Source organism: Sarcophilus harrisii, chromosome 1 (assembly GCF_902635505.1).
Source record: "Sarcophilus harrisii chromosome 1, mSarHar1.11, whole genome shotgun sequence".
Taxonomy (NCBI): Eukaryota; Metazoa; Chordata; class Mammalia; order Dasyuromorphia; family Dasyuridae; genus Sarcophilus; species Sarcophilus harrisii.
The window spans coordinates 267,975,046-267,995,468 of record NC_045426.1 but is presented as its reverse complement, the minus strand read 5'-3'; the positions used below and the strand labels follow the sequence as shown (position 1 = coordinate 267,995,468).

Here is a 20,423-nt window from a genome sequence, read left to right as displayed (position 1 = left end):
ATAGACAATATAACTGAAAAGTAGCCATAGGAAGCTAGAGGGCCTGCAAAAAGCCTTTTTAGAAAGTGGCATTTGAGGTGAGTCTTGAAGGAAACTAGGGATTCTAAGAAGAGGAGGGAAAAAAGCATTTCAGACTTGGAAGGCAGTCAGTACAAGGTTCTAGAAAATGAGTTTCTTGTGAGAAATGATGAAAAGATGTAGCTATAATGTAAAATATGTAGAGGAGTGATTTGTATGACAATGGGAAATAGAGGAAAAAACATGTTTTGAAGTGCTATATTTGGCAAATGGAAGAGTTAATTTTTGATCTTAAAAATAAGGAGCTTATTGATACTTTTTTTTTTTTTTTTTTTGGCCAATTGTGAGGAAGGATGACTTTTGAGTTTAGTGAAGGATAGTTGAAATTTGGATTAATAGCTAGTGCATATAGTATGGTCTAATGGGGATTTTTAAGAATGGGGAAGAATTTGGTATGTTTGAAGACAGCAAAGAAGGAAGTAGAAATTGAACATTAGTGAAAATATAGAGGTTATAATAGGTACAGTCTGCTGTACAGTTTGGCTTTCTGTCAGCTGTGACAGATTATTGACAAAAGGAAGTTTGTTAATTATGGAGGGGAAAATGCTGAGGTTTCAGTAGAAAAGGCAGACAGGTATGTCTGGAGGGTAGCACTCTAGTGTTAGGGTTGAGGTGAATGGGAATGAGGAAGCAGGTGGTTGAATTCAAGAATGTAGGTGGTTGCCCTTCAGTAGCCAGGGTTAAGAATAAATAGATTGGATAGAGTAAGAAGATATTGGAATAGTCTTTTTCTTGTGGGGGAATGAGTCCAGGAAAAGTATCAGTGGATGGGAAGAAGGCAAGGGATTGGTAAATTCTGCTCAATCTGTAGGCAGGTCCTGGGAGGTACAAGCAGGAAAAATTGAAAATGAAAATTTTAAAATTCTAAGCTAGACTGGCTAATCCTTGAAATAGACTATAAAAGGAGAAACTCCCTAAATCTAGTCTAATGACCTTTTGGATAATTGGGAGAATCTTTCTTTGAATATTTGCGTTTTAGACAACTTAAAGTTTGTTCATAACTTTTCATGGTATTCATGATACATCAGGTTATCATCAGGATATCTCATATTTTGTGGGAATTACATTCATTTTCAAAAAGAGAAAAATGTATTTCTGGTTTGTAGGTACTTAACTGTAATAAGGAAAGTCTATTTGTTTTTTGTAGTATTTTCCTCTATCACTTCTTTTTGCTACTGTCACCCTTCTTCTTCCACCCACCCACTCGCCCCCAGCTTTGGAAAGTGTATGAAATAATTTAAAATATTTTTTTCTTAATATTGAGTTGGTTTGTAAAATTAATAGAACCATTTAATTTTTTTTTTTTTTAAATTTTTATAGCTGCTCTAAAGAGTTGAATCAGTGGGAAGCTTTGACAGAATATGGCCAGTCAAAAGGGCATATAAATCCTTATCTTGTGCTGGAGTGTGCTTGGAGAGTATCCAACTGGACAGCAATGAAGGAAGCATTGGTTCAGGTGAGATGTCCTTCTTCTTGCTTCCTTTTGCCTCTTTAGAACAAGGGTGGGAAATTTTATTTTCTGCCAAGGGCCATTTGGATATTTATATCATTTGTGGGCCATACAAAATTATCAACTTAAAAACTCAGGCAATGGGAGGTTGTTTTACTTATCGTTTTCAGCCACTGTTCTGTGCAAATGCCTTGGTGAGGTTACACCAAATGATTTTGTGGGCTTTATATGGTCCATGGGCTGCACATTCCTTATAACTATCTTAGAAAGTGAAAGGTCTGATCCTGCAGAGATCAACTAAGAAAGAACTATATTATAGTTCTCTCATTTCTTTCTTTCTTTTTTTTTTTTTTTTAAAGATGAGAATGCAGCTGACATCATCTCTCAGGGTTTTTTATAAGGCATCTGGTAAAATTTTTTGAGTTGTCATTGTGAACAAGATGGCAAGTTGTAGATTAGATGATAATCAGTATAGATACTATAATCATAATTGATTTACTGACTGAAATGTCAGTGATTGTCAGTCATAATCATCTATCCTCTCCAATCTTCAATGTCTCATGACTCCTAATTTTCCTTTTACAAGTAAATCAGTTCTGAGGTGGGATGAGGGTGAGGGTAAAGGGGAAGACTCGGTAGATCCTACAGTTTTCCTCCCTTCTTCCTTCCCTCTCTTCCTCCTTTCCTGCCACATTTTTTAATATTAGTTTTTTATTTTAGAAATATATGCAAAGTTAGTTTCCAACAGTCACCTTTATAAAACCTTATGTTCCAAATTTTTTCCCACTTTTTCTCTCAACCCTCTTCCCTTGACAGCATGTAATCCAATGTAGGTTTTAAAACCTGTGCAATTCTTCTAAAATATATTTCCACATTTATCATGCTGCAGAAGAAAAATTGGATCAAAAGAAAAAAAAAATGAGAGGGGAAAAAAAGCAAATAAAAAAGGTGAAAATATGTTGTGATCCACATTCAAATCCCCACAATCCTCTCTCTGGATGAAGATGGCTCTCTTCATCACAAGTCTATTGAAAATGGCCTGAATCATCTCATTGTTGAAGAGAGTCATGTCTACCAAAATTGATCATCATATAATCTTGTTATTGCTATGTATAATGATCTCCTGGTTCTGCTCACTTCACTTAGCATCAGTTCATGTAAGTCTCTCCAGGCCTCTCTGAAATTATCCTGCTGATCATTTCTTATAGAACAATAATATCCCATAACATTCATATACCCTAATTTATTCAGCCATTCTTCAACTGATGGTCATCCATTCAGTTTTTAGGTCTTTGCCACTATAAAAAGGGCTGCTACAAACATTTTTGCACAGACCCTGCCATTTTCTTAACTATTATCTTGTATCTCTTCTCCTTTTCTCATCTATATCCCTAGAAAAAGCTATTTACTTTTGTTGCCTCTGCTTCCTTTCTTTGCTCTCAGTTCTTGGTCTTTGCAATCTGATTTCAAATCTTCATTATTCATTTGATGTTCCTCTCTCTGTGGTTGTCAAGAACCAGGGATCTTTTCTCAATACTTATCGTTCTTGACTTTTCTGCAGCATTTGACACTGCATACATTCTGTTCTGGATACCCTGCTGTCTTCTGGACATTCCTCCCTGTTGGCTCTCTCTTAGGCTCAATTGAGGATCATCAACAATAATCTGTGGTTGTTGCCCAAAGCTCTATTTTGGGCTGGTTCTCCTTTCTCCTGTTCCCCCCTTTTTAAGTACTTACTCTTGATGACCTTATCATCTCTCCTTGGTTTTAATTATCTCTATGCAAGTAGCTCACAGTTATTTATTCTTCAAGCTCTAGTCCTGTATTCTCAACTATTTGTTGAATGTTTAAGACTGAATGTACCAGAAGTATGTCAGACTCGAGATGTTCAAAATAGAACCTTCTATCTATCTATCTATCTCTCTGTCCATCCATCCATCCATCCCCTCACCTTCACTTACCACTCTGATACCTGCTTCACTTCTGAACTTGCCTAATACTTTTGGGGGGTACCCCCCACATTTGCAATCTTGGTGTCATCCTTGACTTCTCCTTTGTTCGTTCACCCCATCTAACAAATCATTTGCCAAATACTGTTTTTTCATCTCTTTTGCTTTACTTCTCTGTTAATGTACTCCCAGGCCTTTATCACTTCTTATCTGGATTATTGTGGTAATCTTCTGCGGCAGGTCTTTCCTCACTGTAATACATGTTCCTTTTAGTTGTCAAATTGTATATGTCTGACCAAGTCATTTTCTTCCTCTCTGAACTCCAGTTTCTTCTAAGTTTAGGGTCAGATTTAAACTGGGCATTTAAAACTTTTCACATCTGCTTTTGCCATCTTCTTTCACATTATTCCCTTTATGTACCTTGGTCCACTTGTGCTAGTCTAATTTTCTCACCCAGAACTCTTAACTTTCTCAGTTTCCTTACTTATAAATGATGGGATTGTGATCTCTCAAAATGTGATCTCTCCTTATTGGAAGACATTGCCTCTGAGAAGCTTTGATTTTCTTCAGAACTCAGTTCAAGCACCACTTTCTACTTGAAGACTTTTTCCCTCCCTTCAACTGCTAGTACCTTCTTCTCAAAATTACTCAAAAATTCTTATTTTGTGTATTGATATTGAGGTCTTCATTTCCTCTTACTTGCTTTTTATGTGGACTAGGATATTTTCTGCTTGTTTCTTTGGATATTTAATGCTTGCTTATTTGCCAGACTTTTTATTTTGTAGTACCTAACAAAAATAAAAGCCTAATAGTTCTGATTTTGTTACCTAGTTCTCTCTTGATCTTCTACCAAACAACACTTTAAAAAATGTGGATGAATCACATTTGTGGATGGTTGTTAGTTATGTGTGTGAGGGAGAGTGACAGAATTAAGATCCAGGATAATTAAAGGATTCAAAACTATTCCATATGAGAAATGTTTGAAGGAATTGGGGACAAATAGAGAAGACTTAATTGGATCAGAACTACATTGTAATATGCAATTATTTGAAGGTATGTCATTTGGAAGGGGAATTAGTCTTATTCTGCTTGATCTTAGAAAGTAGAACTTGATAGTGGGTGGAAAATAGGGAGAGGTTGAGTTCAGTTCAACTTAATGAAAATCTTATCTACACCTAAAGCTGTCCCAAAAGGAAAGAAACTGTTAGGAGGTTGTGAGTTTTTTCAAACGGACATTAGGTAATAATCATTTGTCAGAGATGTTATAACCAGAGTTTCGTGGTTTAATGGGGGCTTGTACTAGATGTTTTCTTAGATCCCTTTATGACTTATTCTGCAAGCTATTATATTATTCCTCTGTCCATTACTAATGAGATCAACAAAAGCCCAAAATGTCTCTCTGGAATACTATGTAAATTTAGAACATAACAGCATTCTGATTGTCAAAATTAAATGCGACTTTTAAGAAGAAGGGATTATTAAAAAAAAAAAAAAAAAAAAAAAAAAAAAAAAAAAAAAAAAAAAAAAAAAAGAAGGGATTATTCTCCCATCTAATTGATTGTCTTTAATCCTTTCCAAAGAATTAAAATTGTAAGTTAGCTGATAATTACCTAGCTAAAATCCTGGACTATGGAAAATGTGAGAAAAAAGAGGTTTATCGTTCTTTTAACTTTTATATGTGGAAAAAGTTAAAAGAGCAGATTTCTTTTTAGTAGATTTTGACACAAAAAATTCTGCAACTTCAAAGTAAAAGTGAATCTGAGTTGCATTAAATGTAGTTCTTTTCAGGAGAATAGATTATGTAGAAAAAGAATGATTATGGGATAAAGTTAATGAGGACTGCAATGGAAACATATTTAATCTTCATTACCTAGTTGTTTTCACAAAGCAATAATTCTGTATTTTATTGGACACTAGGACAAATTTAGGGGTTAAAATTGTAGTTTTTTTCTTTGCCTCTTGGTGGCAGCATGAATGTAGTAGATCAACAGGAGGCCAGAAGCATAAAGGTGTTAACTTTTGATTAAAATACTAGCACCAGGACAGCCTCCTAACACACAGTCACTAATTTGATTTCACTGGTGTCTCACAAAGAAAAATTTTTTATAAAAAGTGTTCAAGTTTTATGGTGGCAAAATATGACTTAACAGTTTGGGATAAAGGATGTAATTAAAAGAAATGTGTACATTAATTTTAAAAAGCCAATTTATTATAAACACTCAAAGGATGCCATCATTTATCTTCTATGTTGGTTTTGCACATGAATTGTGGAAAAGGGTAAGAAACACATGATTATGCATTGAGTTAACATTTTATTTATCCTGCATAAAGAGTGATTCCAGAGACTTTACTGAACTTATTAGTCATACCAATAGACATCAACTTTAGGCCTGAGCTTTTCACAGCAAAGTTTGTTTAGTCAAAAAACTAAAATGTATGGTGTTCACACCAAGACTCCAAACTTTTAGAAGAACTAAGCAGTGAAACACTGGACTGAGCACACAATCACAGAACAACCTCTTTGTTCTCTTAATTTCATAATAATGAATGATGAGTGAGTTGACATACTAAAGCTGTTGATATCTTTCATCAGGAATATTTATACAGAGAAAGAGGGTGGAAAAAAATCCTGCTACCTATCAGGCAGGTAAATGTTAATGATGATTTATATATTCTTTTCCATAATGTTAATTCATGTGTTTGGGTTGTTGTGCCATCTTTGGAGGGTTTTGATTCTTAAATCATGCCAAAGTAATTGCTATTTTATAGATTACATTTATTTTTAGTATGTTATATATTTCCAGTTTAAATCACTTAACAGCTCACTTAACTTTATATAACTGAAGAAACAGTTTGGGGTTTGGAGATATTTACGAAGAAGGATGTACATCTATCATCTATCTTCTAGTTTTGCAAAGGAATAAACTTTGGTTAACTTTACATGAAAATTGTTAATTCTTTGATTTCTTTATTTGTGAGCAACCCTTATAAACCTCAAGAGACAAAATTATATTCTTCAGATAACTTCCATCTGATGGCACATCAGTTAGTATAAAAGGGTGCTTTTTTTTTTCCCCCTTAACTTTCCCAAGTTACATATAAAAACAATTTTTTTTTTCTGGTTGTACATGTACCTTCATATTTTTTCTTTACACATTTCCTTATGAATCATGTTGAGAGAAAAATAAGAACAAAAGAGAAAAACCAAGAGAGAAACAAAAATCAGAAGAAAAAGGGGAAAAAAGTGGACATAGCATGTGTTGATTTACATTCAGTCTCCATACTTCTCTCTCTGGAGGTAGATGGTGTTTTCCATCCAGAGATTATTAGATTTCCTTGGATCACTGAATGGCTGGGAAGAACCAAGTTTTTCATACTAAATCATTGTACATTCTTGCTGTTATTGTGTATAATGTATTTTTGATTCTGCTTGTTTTGCTCAGCATCAGTTTGTGTAAATCCGTTTGCCTACACAAATGCAATCATTGATTTTATATTGAGTTAAAACTGACAAAAGGAAGAAGATATATACATAATATACATAGTTTGAAAAATTGCAGGTGCTAATGCTTTGGATGGGGTGGTGTCAGGTTCTAGGATAGTAAAAAATTGAGGAGTTATCACTTCCTATTTCCAGAATTTCCTTATTCATCAAGACTTTTCTCAAATGTCCTTTAATATTTTATAGAGGGAAGTAAAGAAAACATATGATTGTTTTCATCTTTTTTATTCTATTGACTCTTAATTAACCACTGTCATTATATATAAAGGAAATGCCATGATATATATATATATATATATATATATATATATATATATATATATAATGAGTCCATTATTCTGTCAGTTACACTATCATAATGAGTTTGATTATACTTATTCCTAACTCTAGTAATTGCTACTGCTATTCGCAGTTAATGATAGATTTTTTTTCCTGATTTGGATAGATTGTTTTGATTTGATTCCTGTTTTAAAGCTGTGTATCCAGATTTAAAATAATTTATCTTCTTCATTCGATATTTTTGAACTTATAAGGCAATTGTTATCCACTAGAGGAGAGTAATTGTTTTAAACTTGTTTATTTTCTAAGTTGGAGCTATAAAAATAGTTTTGATAGACATCTAGAATGTAATAAGAACCTCTCTATCATAGTCAGTTGCCTTTTAATTCTCTGTCAGAGTCCCTCCAGAGAATTTTTTAAACTTCTTTCCCCTTTCTCCCTTTCAGTTGAGAACTGTGCTTTATCCTTTCCTGATAGTGAGCTTCATTCATAGTGAGCTCCTTTTTTCTACATATCAAATCTTGGTATCATCTCCTTATTCTCCCTTCTTTCATTCTAATCTCTGATAAAGAGATGACCCATCTCTTCAAAGCCCAATCCTTTCTAATAGACCCTTTGATTTCATTCCCTGTCTTTTTCATCAAATTATTCCTTAGAATCATCCCCCTTGTCTCACCCCCTACTCTGTATTCACTTTCTCTTTTTCTTCCTGTTGCTTACAAACATTCTCAAGTCTTCCTTCCCCATGTGTTGGATTATACCCACCCATTCCTTCAAACTGTTATTTTATATTTCCCTGGTTTTACATACTTCTGAAAATTAATGTATGGCTTAATAGAAGACAGCTGGATTCTATATGCTTCTGCATTCAGTCTTTTTCATTGTTTTAATTGAAATAGTTATGAAAAAAAAACTTACCCCTATCAGATATATAATTGGAAAAGAGAAAAGCATTTTAACAGGAAAGTAAAATATTATTTAGGAAAATAAGTTTGATTTCAGAGTTTACCCTCTCCTCCCTCAAAAAAAGTCAGATCATAGGGCTCCTCTGTACTTTTAAGAGCCATTGCTTTAAAGCAGTTGAGTTGGATTTTATAAAGTATGGGTTACCATTCAGTAGATGGAAAGAAGGAAATATAGATATTTAAGGCATAAACAACAGTATGAGAAAAAGATGCAGAAGCATGTTCAGTAAAGAAAGCATAATATATGTGTTGAGAACTAATATGTCAAGGCAGAGAAAGTACAGTCACACCAGAGCACAGAAAGCCTTGAAGACCAAGCCCCAACTTGATAATTGCTTGGATAGGAAGAGAAAAACGTTGGATATAAAAGTTAAAAAGTGTCAGACAGTTGACATGAGGTTCTAGTGAGTGGTACTGCTGACAAAAAGGAAGTCAGAAGGAGGCTTGGGTTTAGCAGTTTTTAAATGTAAGTTGTTAGTGATGGTTCTAGGCAGAGATGGAAGGAGGGAGGAATGTGCCAGAAACTGTGTTAAGTGTTTGAGGTCACACTTGAACTCAGGTCTTCCTGACTCTTGGTCCGGCACTTTTTTTTTTTTTTAATTTAATAGCCTTTTATTTACAGGATATATACATGGGTAACTTTACAGCATTAACAATTGCCAAACCTCTTGTTCCAATTTTTCACCTCTTACCCCCCCCCCACCCCCTCCCCCAGATGGCAGGATGACCAGTAGATGTTAAATACATTAAAATATAACTTAGATACACAATAAGTATACATGACCAAACTGTTATTTTGCTGTACAAAAAGAATCAGACTCTGAAATATTGTACAATTAGCTTGTGAAGGAAATCAAAAATGCAGGTGGGCATAAATATAGGGATTAGAATTCAATGTAATGGTTTTAGTCATCTCCAGAGTTCTTTTTCTGGGCATAGCTAGTTCAGTTCATTTCTGCTCCATTAGAAATGATTTGGTTGATCTCGTTGCTGAGGATGGCCTGGTCCATCAGAACTGGTCATCATATAGTATTGTTGTTGAAGTATATAATGAACTCCTGGCCCTGTTCATTTCACTCAGCATCAGTTCGTGTAAGTCTCTCCAGGCCTTTCTGAAATTATTGGTCCGGCACTTTGTATACCTTGTTGCTAGGCACCGGAGTTGTGGAGCTTAAGAAAAGATGGATAGAAATCTAGGTTTGGTATTCATAGCTAGCTTCTCATCCGCCTTCCCTGCCATGACCCCTCCTCCCCCCTCCTCTGTCTTGGTCATTTGCCAAGAGCTCTTACTTCTCCCTTCCAATTTCACATTCTTCTGATTTCTTCCTTTACTATCTCCTCTTTTACTTAGTGAGTAAAAGGAAGAGGTGCTTTTACTTGCCAGAGCCAGATTCTCTTCATGGACTGCTGATTCATCCCATCTTTTTTGTCTCCATATTATTCTACTACCTAATCTTCAAACTCTCCCTCTCTTCTAACACCATCCCTTTTGCCTAAACACAACCAAGGTTCCCATTCTTTAAAAAAAAAAAATAAAGTCCTAATGAGATCCCATCATACCAGTTACTGCCCTGTATCTCTGTCTTCTAAGTAAAACTTATTGATAAAGAAATCTACAATTGCTGCTTCCGTTTTTTTTCTCTTCTCACCTCACTTTTTAAAAACCTGTTATCAGACTCTGACCTCATCATTACTGGAACTTTTCATCCCAAAATTACAAATGATGATAAATCAGTTGACAGGCATTTATTCATTTATTAATTTCCTAAATAATTATTTATTATTTAATTATTATATATTATATTTAAATAATTATATACATTATATAATAAAATTAATTATTTTTTATTAAACACTTACTGTGTGCCAGCACAGTTTTTCAGTGCCTGCTGCATGCAGACCCCATGGTAAGAATTGGGGAGACACATAAAATAGACCCTGTCCTCAAGGAGCTCACATTCTAATGGGAGATAGCATGCAAAAAGTATGTACAGACAAGCTACAAAGAGGATAAATGGAAAATAATCAGAAGAGGGAAGGTCCTGGAATTAAGAGAGATTAAGAAAGGCTTCCTGTAGAAAGAATGATTTTAGCTAGAACTTGAAATCATGAGGAAGAAATGAAAGAGATTCTAGACCTGGGGGATTGACTGGAGCTGAGAATTGGAGGTGTTTTTTTTTTTTTTTTTTTTTTTTTTTTAAGAATCAGCAAGAAGGCTCATGCCACTGGATCAGAGAGAAAATGGGGCAAGGGGGAAGCATGAGCTGAGCTCAAGTGTAAAATAATGGAAAGTTTTGTGACTTGGGAAGTCATATAAAAAGGGCTTTGAACACAGAGAATTTTATTTGATCCTCTAGGTAACAAGGAACTGCTGGAGTTGTGACTTTTTTAGGGTTACAGAGCTTGTGTTTTAGGCAGGATTTGAGTTCACATCTTTTTAACTCTAAGCCCTGCCCACCATCCACTAGTTTCCCCATTGATTTCTTAATTGCCAAATCTAATAGCTTCTTCTTAATACTTATCTCTTGATGTTTCTGTTTGCCACTTTTTTGCTTTATCCTGTCTGGGCTTTTGTGATTAGTTTTTTTTTTGTTGTTGTTACTGTTGTTCTCCTACCAGATATCACATCCATTAAGTGTGAATGTTCTCTAGGACTCTTTACTAAGACCTCTTTTCTATATAATCTCTGACTTAGTGATCTCAACTACTTTATGTGGTTCAATTATTTTAATGTAGATGATTATGTAGCTTCAGGTCTCTTCCTGGTTTTGCATCATCCTCTGCCTGTTGGATGTTTAGAATTGGATATTCTATTTACATTTCAAATCTATCTGAAACAGGATTTATTATTTCCTTTATTTCCCACCCTCCCAAAAAAATTCTAACCCTCTTCTGAATTATTTACAAAGCTATTTTTTTAATTAATGAAAATCCTCACTTTCATCCCCCTCATCTGCCTGGGGAGAAAGAAAAAATCCTCAGAAGAAATTATATATAGTTAGGCAAAAAACATTCCTGAATTGACCGTGTCCCCCAAATTCTCTCAATCTGTGCAAATCCCTTATTTCTCTGTCAAGAATTTGGATAGTATGTTTTATCATCTGCAAATGTATACTTTTTTTTTTTTTTGCATCTTGAATCCATTATCTTGTCAAAAGGTAGATAGCTTTTTTCATAATGAATTGTCTAGAATCATGTGTGATCATTGCTGCATTAGAGTTCATTAAGTTTCTCAAAGTTACTTGTCTTTATAAATACTGTTTTATAAATTGTTAAGCATAAGGCATTTTTCTTATTTCATTTTGAAGATGACCATCAAAATATGAAGATCTCTATAATAGGGCTGTTTTTGACTGGTTTAATGACTACCTTTACCATTTCTTGTGCCATATAGAGGCCATTTAATTTTAAGAAGATATTCTTTTGGTACTTATTATATGCTGTAATTATATTTAGAAGCACCATAAGGTTACTATCCAAAACACTTATAAAATAATTAGTTGATGGGCAGAGAGTTGAATAATGAGACTAGGTCCTGAACTTTGGCCTGAATTCAGGCAGATAAATGACAGTATAGAGAAAAGATCATTAGTAAAGTTAGAGAAGAAGAGAAACCATCTGGGAATAAGTCTAAACCTAGGACAATTCTTTTTAATTTTCTCTGTCATATCCTTTTACATATTGTTATATTTATGTATGTGTAATTAAATTTGGCCCATAGCAGAGTTAAGACCTAAAAAGAAAACTTTACCTTTCCTTTCATTGCAGTGACATCGATCAATTTAAAGAGTGGTTAGATTGTAGAATTTTTCTCTTTTATCTGTAAGGCTTTAGAAATTCCAGGAAATAAAACCTCTTCATTTTTTTTAGAAAAAAATTTTTTTTCCAATTATTTGTAAAAAAAAAAAAAAAAAAAAAAAAAAAAAAGCAAATTTTAACACTGATTTTTAAAAATTTTAATTTCCAAAGTTTCTTTCTTCCTCTTTACCCCTATCTTGAGAAGGCAAGCAATTTGATATTGATATATGTGAAGTTATGCAGAATACATTTACATATTAGTCATGTTGTGAAAGAAAACACAACATCCTTCCCCCCCCCCAAAAAAAACCCCCCAAAAACCTAGACCCAAGAAAAATAAAACAAAGTATGCTTTAATCTTTATTCAGACTCCACTAGTTCTTTTTTTAGGAGGTGAGTGACATTTTTCATTAAAAGTTCTTTGAAATTATCATTTACAGTTGATTCTTCACAGTATTGCTGTACTGTGTACACTTTTCTCTTGGTTCTGCTTATTTGACTTTGTATTAGTTCATGTGAGTCCAGGTTTTTCTGAAATGATCATTTCTTATAGTATAATAGTACAATTATATATAATAATGTATATATAACATATAACAAAATAATATAATTATATATAATAATATTCTATTACCATTGTATACCACAGCTTGTTCAACCATTCTACTACTGATGGAACATCCCCTCTAATCTCCAATTCTTTGTCACCACAAAAAGAGCTGTTATAAATATTTTTGAACAATTAAAAAAAATCTCTGGGCTACAGACCTAGTAGTTATATTTCTGGGTCACATTTTTAATAGCTTTTAGGACATAATTCCAAATTGCTCTTCGGAATGGGTTGGATCAGTGTATATCTCCCCCAACAGTACATTACTGCTCTTATTTTTCCATATCTTCTCCAACATGTCATTTTCCTTTTCTGTCATATTAACCTAATAGGTATGAGATGCTATGTCAGAGTTGTTTTAATTTCATTTCTCTAATAAGTAATGGTTTAGAGCATTTTTTCATGATTATAGATTTGATTTCTTCTGAAATCTGATCGTTATTTCCTTTGACTATTTATTAAGTAGGGAATGACTCATATTCTTATAACTTTGACACACTTCTCTATATATTTGAGAAATGAAGTCTTTATCAGAGAAATTTGTTGTAAAGTTTTTTTCCCAAAAAACTTTCCCTAAAGATTGATAAAATATGAAACCATTATTATAATTTATTTATTGTAATTTAAAATATTAAATATTACCAGTAACCATGGCCTGGTTAAGACACTTTTCAGTGATTTCTCTTTCCCCTTTAATCTTAATTCCTTGAATAATAAAAGTACATGGGGCTATGGAAGCTTTGCCCTCAATTAAAATTAGAGGAATTGATAAACTTATTTCAATGTTTCTGGAGTATGTTGTTCTAGTTAGTAAGTGGATCATCAGGTACTTTATGCAACAGTTTACTATATATCCAACTCTAGGGGGAACAAAAGGCCAAAGCAGTTCCCTTTCTCAAGCAGCTTGTGTTCTAATGTAGAAGATTCTAGACTGTTAAAGACACGTTATTTTTAACAAGTTCTATTATTTTAAATGACATCAGTCACATTAAGTCACCGTAACAGTAGAAAAACCAGCCTTTGACCATTGGAACTTGTGACCTAAGAAGTGCTCTTGCAATACACATGCTGAATGGTGTTTGGACTGTTATGATTGAGCTATAAAACAATTTAATGTAAAGCACAAAATGGCTTTGTAGGAAGGGACTCTTAGCATGACTTCTTGGTTGGAATTATCTGACCCTTCTTTATAGGATTATAAAAGAACAAAAAGAGAACAGCTAAAGTGGGAGTTTACCAGGTACTGGTTTTTATTGTTATAATGATTTTTTTAAACACCAAAGCAAAGTGATTTTCATTAGTTGCATGTGCAATAGTTGATTGTTTTTAAAAAATGACATTTCCTCTTTACACATAGAATTGTTATTACCTGGTGGCACTAATATTTTTGAGAAATGGAATTCTTTCTTTTCCTTGATATTTTTTATGCAGCTTTTTTTTTTTTTTTTTTAAAGTGGATAATATAATTTTCAGTTTTCTCTATGGTAATTTGAAGAAAGATATCTTTATTCTTCCATTAGGTGGAACTTAGTTGCCCAAAAGAGATGGCATGGAAAGTCAATATGTATCGAGGATACTTAGCTATTTGCCACCCTGAAGAACAGCAGCTTAACTTCATTGAGCGTCTTGTGGAGATGGCTAGTAGTCTGGCCATTCGAGAATGGCGAAGACTTCCTCATGTGGTTTCTCATGTTCACACTCCCCTTCTTCAGGTAAGATGAAGGAAAAAAAAACACCTTTTAATATTTGAACACTCAAGAGTTTTGAAGTCTTTTTTTTTTTTTTTTTTTTAATTAAAGAAAGGTGGAGGTAGGCAGTGTCTGTTGTGGTATCACCGTTTATGGTGCTTACTATTACTGGTTAGTCTTATTTTTATACAGTGTTGTCATAACTTTGAATAACATTTTGAGTAGTTAGTTGTTTCCTTGCTGTAACAATCTCATTCCTGTCCTATATTTTATAACTACATTTTCATTAATGTATATATCAAAAAGCATATGAAATTAGACCAAATTGAATTTTTCCTTTAATTTTTTTTTTTTGAGCTCTGCTTGGTGGTGGGGGGGGGGGGGGGGATTAACATTGCCCTTTCTTTATTGTTCAGATGATAAAATGTTGGAGAGTGTGCATTTCAGTTTGCTAAGTATTTGACCTGAGGCAGGCTTATAAACAATTGCAACAATACTAGGCAAGTTTTTGTATACTTGAGAGAGTGGGGTTTAGTGAAGAGAGGGCTGGAGCCATGAAAACCTAATTAAGAACTGGTCTCAGGCAATTCCTAGTTGTATCACCTTGGGCAAGTCACTTTATCTGTTTGATTCACTTTCTTAATTGTAAAATGGAGACTTATCTCCTAAGGTAATTGTGAGAATAAAGTGAATTAATATCCCCTCCCTCTCTCCCTCCTTCCCAACTTGCCCAGAGTCACACAGCTAGGAAGTGTTAAGTGCCTGAGCTTAGATTTGAATTCAGGTCCTCCTGACTTCAGGGCTGGTGCATTAGCCACTGTGCCACCTAGCTGCCCCAAGTGAATTGATATTTATAAACACATAGCACAGTTCCTGACTCACAGATGTACTCTCTAAATGGTTATTCCTTTCCCATTATTTCCCTGTGAAGCCTATGTATCATTTACTTGGAGGGGGATGGTGGGGAGGGAGGAATGTTTTGAGATTCAATAAAAGAAAAGCAATAAGGATACATTTTGTATTTTACTGGATTTATAGAGATCAGAGAAACAGATTATCACAAACTTCTCTCTATAATCTCACACAATTGACCACTCATTGCCCTCAATGCTTAATATATGAGAGATTATTAAGAGAAACTTTGCTCACTTTTATAAATTTAGAACAAGGTCATTCTTACTTCCTGTTTATATTCCCTATCTAGTAGTACTTTTTCTCTAACATTATGTGACAAAAGGAAATTGGTAGGGAGCCCTTTTCTGATCTAATTGATCCCAATTTCTGTTATCCCCTTTGATTTCAAGGCCCTTTCAACAATCATCATAGAATTATCTCCTAAGCTTAAAACATAAAACTTGAAGTTTTACACTTCTAGATTTGGGAATAGACATGGTTCATCTATGTAGTCTTTCCTTTAGATAATAAATCACTTTGAGGATTCTGCTTGGTGTTGTCTGTATATTGAGTGTTGTGCACCAAGAGAAGCCTCTGGAGAACTTCACCATGCACAGGGAACATATTGGAAACTTGAATTTTTTGATAGCTCTTCCCTATCACAGCAGTGAATATCTTTGGCAAGAATATAACTCCTATTTTCATACCTCTCCTGTTTCTTATTAGAAAATTGTTGAACAGAGTTAATTCTATTAATGTCTCTTTTGAAGAATTTTGCATGATTTTGAAATATGAAAAGTACATATTACCTTGTTGAAAAAGAGCTTGTAAGGTAAGAGTTTTGCACTATCAGATTAAATCTTTTTTTTCCTTCATAATCAAGTCATAAGCACAGTGGGATCTTTTATTCTTTGTATCTTTTCATTCATTTGTGAGATTAAAGATGTGATCCATTAGTAAATATTTCTTGGGCCTTCCCCTGCTTGTTCTCTACTAAGAAACTCATTGAAGATTCTTTAATTCACGAAGATTCTTTCATTCGTGTTTAAATAACTTTATAAAGATTTTGCGTGTATGAGAAGTACAGGCATCTAGTTTGGTAGTTACTGATGTTATTTTTGTCACATTTTTTTAGTTATTAGTAGGGTCTTTTTCTTTGTGCTGATGGTATTTTCCCCTTCTTCAGCTACCTTTGTATATCAATCCCTCAATGCCCTTAATGGAACTCTACTATGGACAATCCTTGGTCCAGTCCAGTTATTTTTCTTATTTTTGTTTCCCCTTTCTATCTCCCTTATAATCTCATCTGCAATTGTAAAGTTGTCCAAGTATAGTAGTTCTGTTCAATCCTTGATGCAAAAAAAAAAAAGGTTTATTTTAATCATTTTGTAAGCCTTCCATTTTTTGGACTTTAACTCTCTTTGCAATGACATTGCTTAATGTCATAGGTATGAGTATGTACATAACTATGAGTTGATTCTGTTACTTATCACCCTTCATTATCAGTGAGATGTAAATGAATTTCTAATCCAAGGTAGTTTTTGGAAGTTTTTTCTGCTTGGTACCTTTGTCTGATGTTTGCTGAACAATGTGTTTTCTGGACTCTTTTTGGATCTTTAATGTGGCAGTTACTTTATGTCAGTTAAATTTCTATATAAAATTGTAATTGGTTTTATTGTCATTTCTGTTGTCCGTTTCCCATTTTGAAGGCCAGTTAATTGTTTAAATAATTTAGGATTAAGGTATTTCATTTGTATGCTGCTTTTTTTCGTGCCCTCTCTTATTTTTTCTTCTTGCTTTTTACTGATTCTGACCTTAGCTTTGATAAGCTGATAGTCAATTATCTATATGCAGTTAGACTAAGTTTTTAATCAGTAAAAATTCTTTGCCATGTCATGTCTTGGGTTTTTACAATGTTTTGGGGGGGTTTATAATGTCAAACAAGTGTTGATTCTTATAAGATGAAATTTAGGGTATTAAAGCATAATGATCATATATAATCCTTATCAATTTTTTTTTTTTTTTGGTGGACGCAATTGGGGTTAAGTGACTTGCTCAGGGTCACACAGCCAGGAAGTGTTAAGTGTCTGAGGTCAAATTTGAACTCAGGTCCTCCTGACTTCAGGGCTAGTGCTATTCACTGCGCCACCTAGCTGCCCTATATTTATATATAATCAAAAGACTGACCCTTTTTCTGAATTGTGCTTTCTGATATATTTCTCTTCATCCTTTCCTTTTTTTACCTTTACACCAAAGTCACCAAGTATATGAGTACATGTTGAAGCAGTTTTGGAGGATTTTGAAGGATTCACAAATTGGATGTAGAATTTTCCTACCCCTTCTTTCTCAGCAACTATATATGAACAGAAGAATAACTTTTTGAAGTAATTATTACTAAAACTCTAATAAATAATGGCAAAATATCCCATGAAACAATGGTTTTATATAGATGATAAAATCCATCTTCTCATCTTTCTTTGGCTTACCAAGAGGCCTTCATAGTATGAATTTCTATATTGATATGATTTATGTCCTCTAGCTATTTATCATGGATTACTGGATAAAGAACATTTCAAATACTAAAAGTCAAAATAAAGTTTTAGTTGTTTTTTCCCTTCACCCAACCATTCTGACACCATTTCTAGAAAAGCAGCAGGGAACTGTATTGGACTATGAGCCATTTTTCATTTTCTTTGTTTCATGGGTTGTCATGGACAAAAAATTGATTTTCAAATGGCCACTACCCAGGTGATGAGCTTCTCTCTTAGCTAAGTTGCTTAAGCCATGCTAAAAAGCCTTTCAGTCATGGTAGAAACTTCCAGAGCTTATACTGCACTTGCCACAGTCTTCAAGAACTCACGTTCAGCTTTGTACAGTAGTAAGTCCTTTCACAAAGGATTTTGTGAAGATAATGAATGTTGACTGCCAAAATTACAACATGTACTTGGGTGGACACCTTGCCTGGCACAGGCAGTACAAATGATGAGTCCAAGCTGGCCCCGGAATTAAACAAGAAGAGGAAAGTAGCTTAGATTGCCTTAGGGAAATTACAAAGCATCCATAAAGGTTCCAAACTTCTAATCAAAGCATAAGCTTTTCTCTCTAAAATCAAGTATCAGCTAGTATTGTTATATGACAGCAAGATAATAAAAGGACTGTAACATTAAAGCATCTCAAGGAGAACAGGAGTAAAAAATTCCTTAAGGAATTATCTTCTAGGAACAGAAGATGGAGTAACCATTATTGGGGTGGGTACTCTCAGGGCTTCACTTATTCCTTGTGATATCAGAAGAAAGCAAAGAAATCCATTCGTCTATTGAGAGCAGACCTGCACCCCTTGTAATAAACTTCTATGAAAATGAACAGATATATGTGAATTTGGTAGGATTGGAGAAAACTTCTAAATAAATTAGATGCCTTATTCACTTGAAGAATAAAAATACAATAATAATGGTTTCTCCATTTCTCCAAGAATTATTATTTTGTAATAGCTTATTGTTGAAACATTTGTTTTCCATAGTTTTATGAATATCCTGACAACCAATTGGTAACCAAATAGAAAATGTCAAATACTAACCTTTATCCTAGTTTTGAGTCCTTACTATCTCTCACCTGGGCTCTAATTGAAGTATTTCTTTGTGGTTTTTGCTTTATCTAATCCATATTCTACATTGCTACCAAGTTGATTTTTTTTTTGAAGCACAGATCTGACCAGGCCCTCTCCTCACAAATTGTTGATGGGTTGCTGTTGTTTCTAGAATAAAACACAGAAATTTAACCCTAGCATGAAATGCATGTGAGCTAATTGAACATTTGTTTGTTTTAAAAAACATTGCTGCATTGTTATATATGGATGTATTATGCATCTCTGTACTATATCAAAGATTTCTAGATCTCCTCTGAGATTCTGTAAAACTCCCAGCAGGCAGAACCAGATTAAAGTGTAATTGGTAAGAGATTAGCTAAATTAAAAAAAATTATATATATATATGATGCAATATTGTATTAAGTTGTGGTTTCCTAAGTCAATAATGTGTCCTTCAAGGATAGGTGTCTATTTGGACATTAATTAATGGAAATTAAGTAGATGGTAAAGAAACTTCACTTTAAAAATCAAGTTCAGTTTCATGTTTAGATCAGTGAAGAGAAGAGGTCAGTGAGTTGTGATTGTAATAACTAAATTACTAAAATACCCTGAATGTTTTGAGGAAAGTAATTGATGAACGTGGATTTACTGATGGATCAATATATTTAATATCCAGATGAAATAGGCTTATTCTGGTAAAAAGATGCCTTGTAAAACATATTGATTTCTAAGAAAACTTAGATTTAAAGAGTGTAAAGATCATCCTAATACTTTCATTGGGAGGAAATGCACAAGAGGAATTTAAAATAAATGCTTATCAGTCTTGAAATCCTTACATACAACTATCAGTTGCTTTTACTTCTTTGACAGTTAAATAAGAAAGCATGAATGACGAAAGTCATTTCCAAAGACTGAAGTAATTTCAGGCTAGCTGTTGAAAAATATCACAAGGACGAAATTACCACTTTTTTTTGTTGTTGTTTTTTTTTTTTTTAACAAGAGGAATCATTTATTCTGTTCTCTTTATTTTAAAGAGAAAAAAAATTGGCTAGAGTCACCAGAGGAGTTCAGGTTGTACATTAAGTAAACATTAACCAAAGAAGTTATAGTTCACCAAAAAAAAAAAAATATTTCCATGCAAACTTCCATTTTTAATTGAATACTAAGATAACTACTGTAAAATTTTGTTTCTATGCTTTCTGAATTTTTGAAATTTTTTTTTCAGATTTGGATGCTATTATGTAAACAATTGCATATATTTTTCTGCAAATGTTCTCTTTTCTATCCATTGGATGGCATCTTCTATTTATCATTTTCAATTGATGGAAATGTACCTTTTTTTCCAACACTCCCTCTCTCATTGAGAAAACAAGAAAAATTAATACTTTTTAAACTATATATTGGCTTTCCAAAAAATTCTATCTCAGCCTGCACTCTGATTTTATCACCTATTAGAAGTTGGGCAGTTTAACTCTTGCTTCATTAATTTCAACAATCCTGGTTGAATCTGTACTTAAGCTCTGTTTTTTTTTTTTTTTTTTAAGCTTTGCTTGTAGTTGATTTGAGATAATCTTCTAGATTTACATCCTTGAGTATATACCTGCTACCACAATAGCTTTTTAGA

At 33.5% G+C, this 20,423-nt stretch overlaps 1 protein-coding gene across 10 annotated transcripts in view; it reads left to right on the top strand.

Moving 5' to 3' along the window:
• TRRAP (transformation/transcription domain associated protein) overlaps positions 1-20,423 on the top strand; it is a 143,484-nt gene that overhangs the window by 82,226 nt on the left and 40,835 nt on the right. For all 10 annotated transcript variants that reach the window (XM_031941644.1, XM_031941607.1, XM_031941639.1 and 7 more), the window contains 2 exons: positions 1,399-1,534; positions 14,152-14,343. In XM_031941644.1, coding sequence (XP_031797504.1) covers positions 1,399-1,534; positions 14,152-14,343 — 328 coding nt within the window. The remainder of the gene's footprint in view (positions 1-1,398; positions 1,535-14,151; positions 14,344-20,423) is intronic.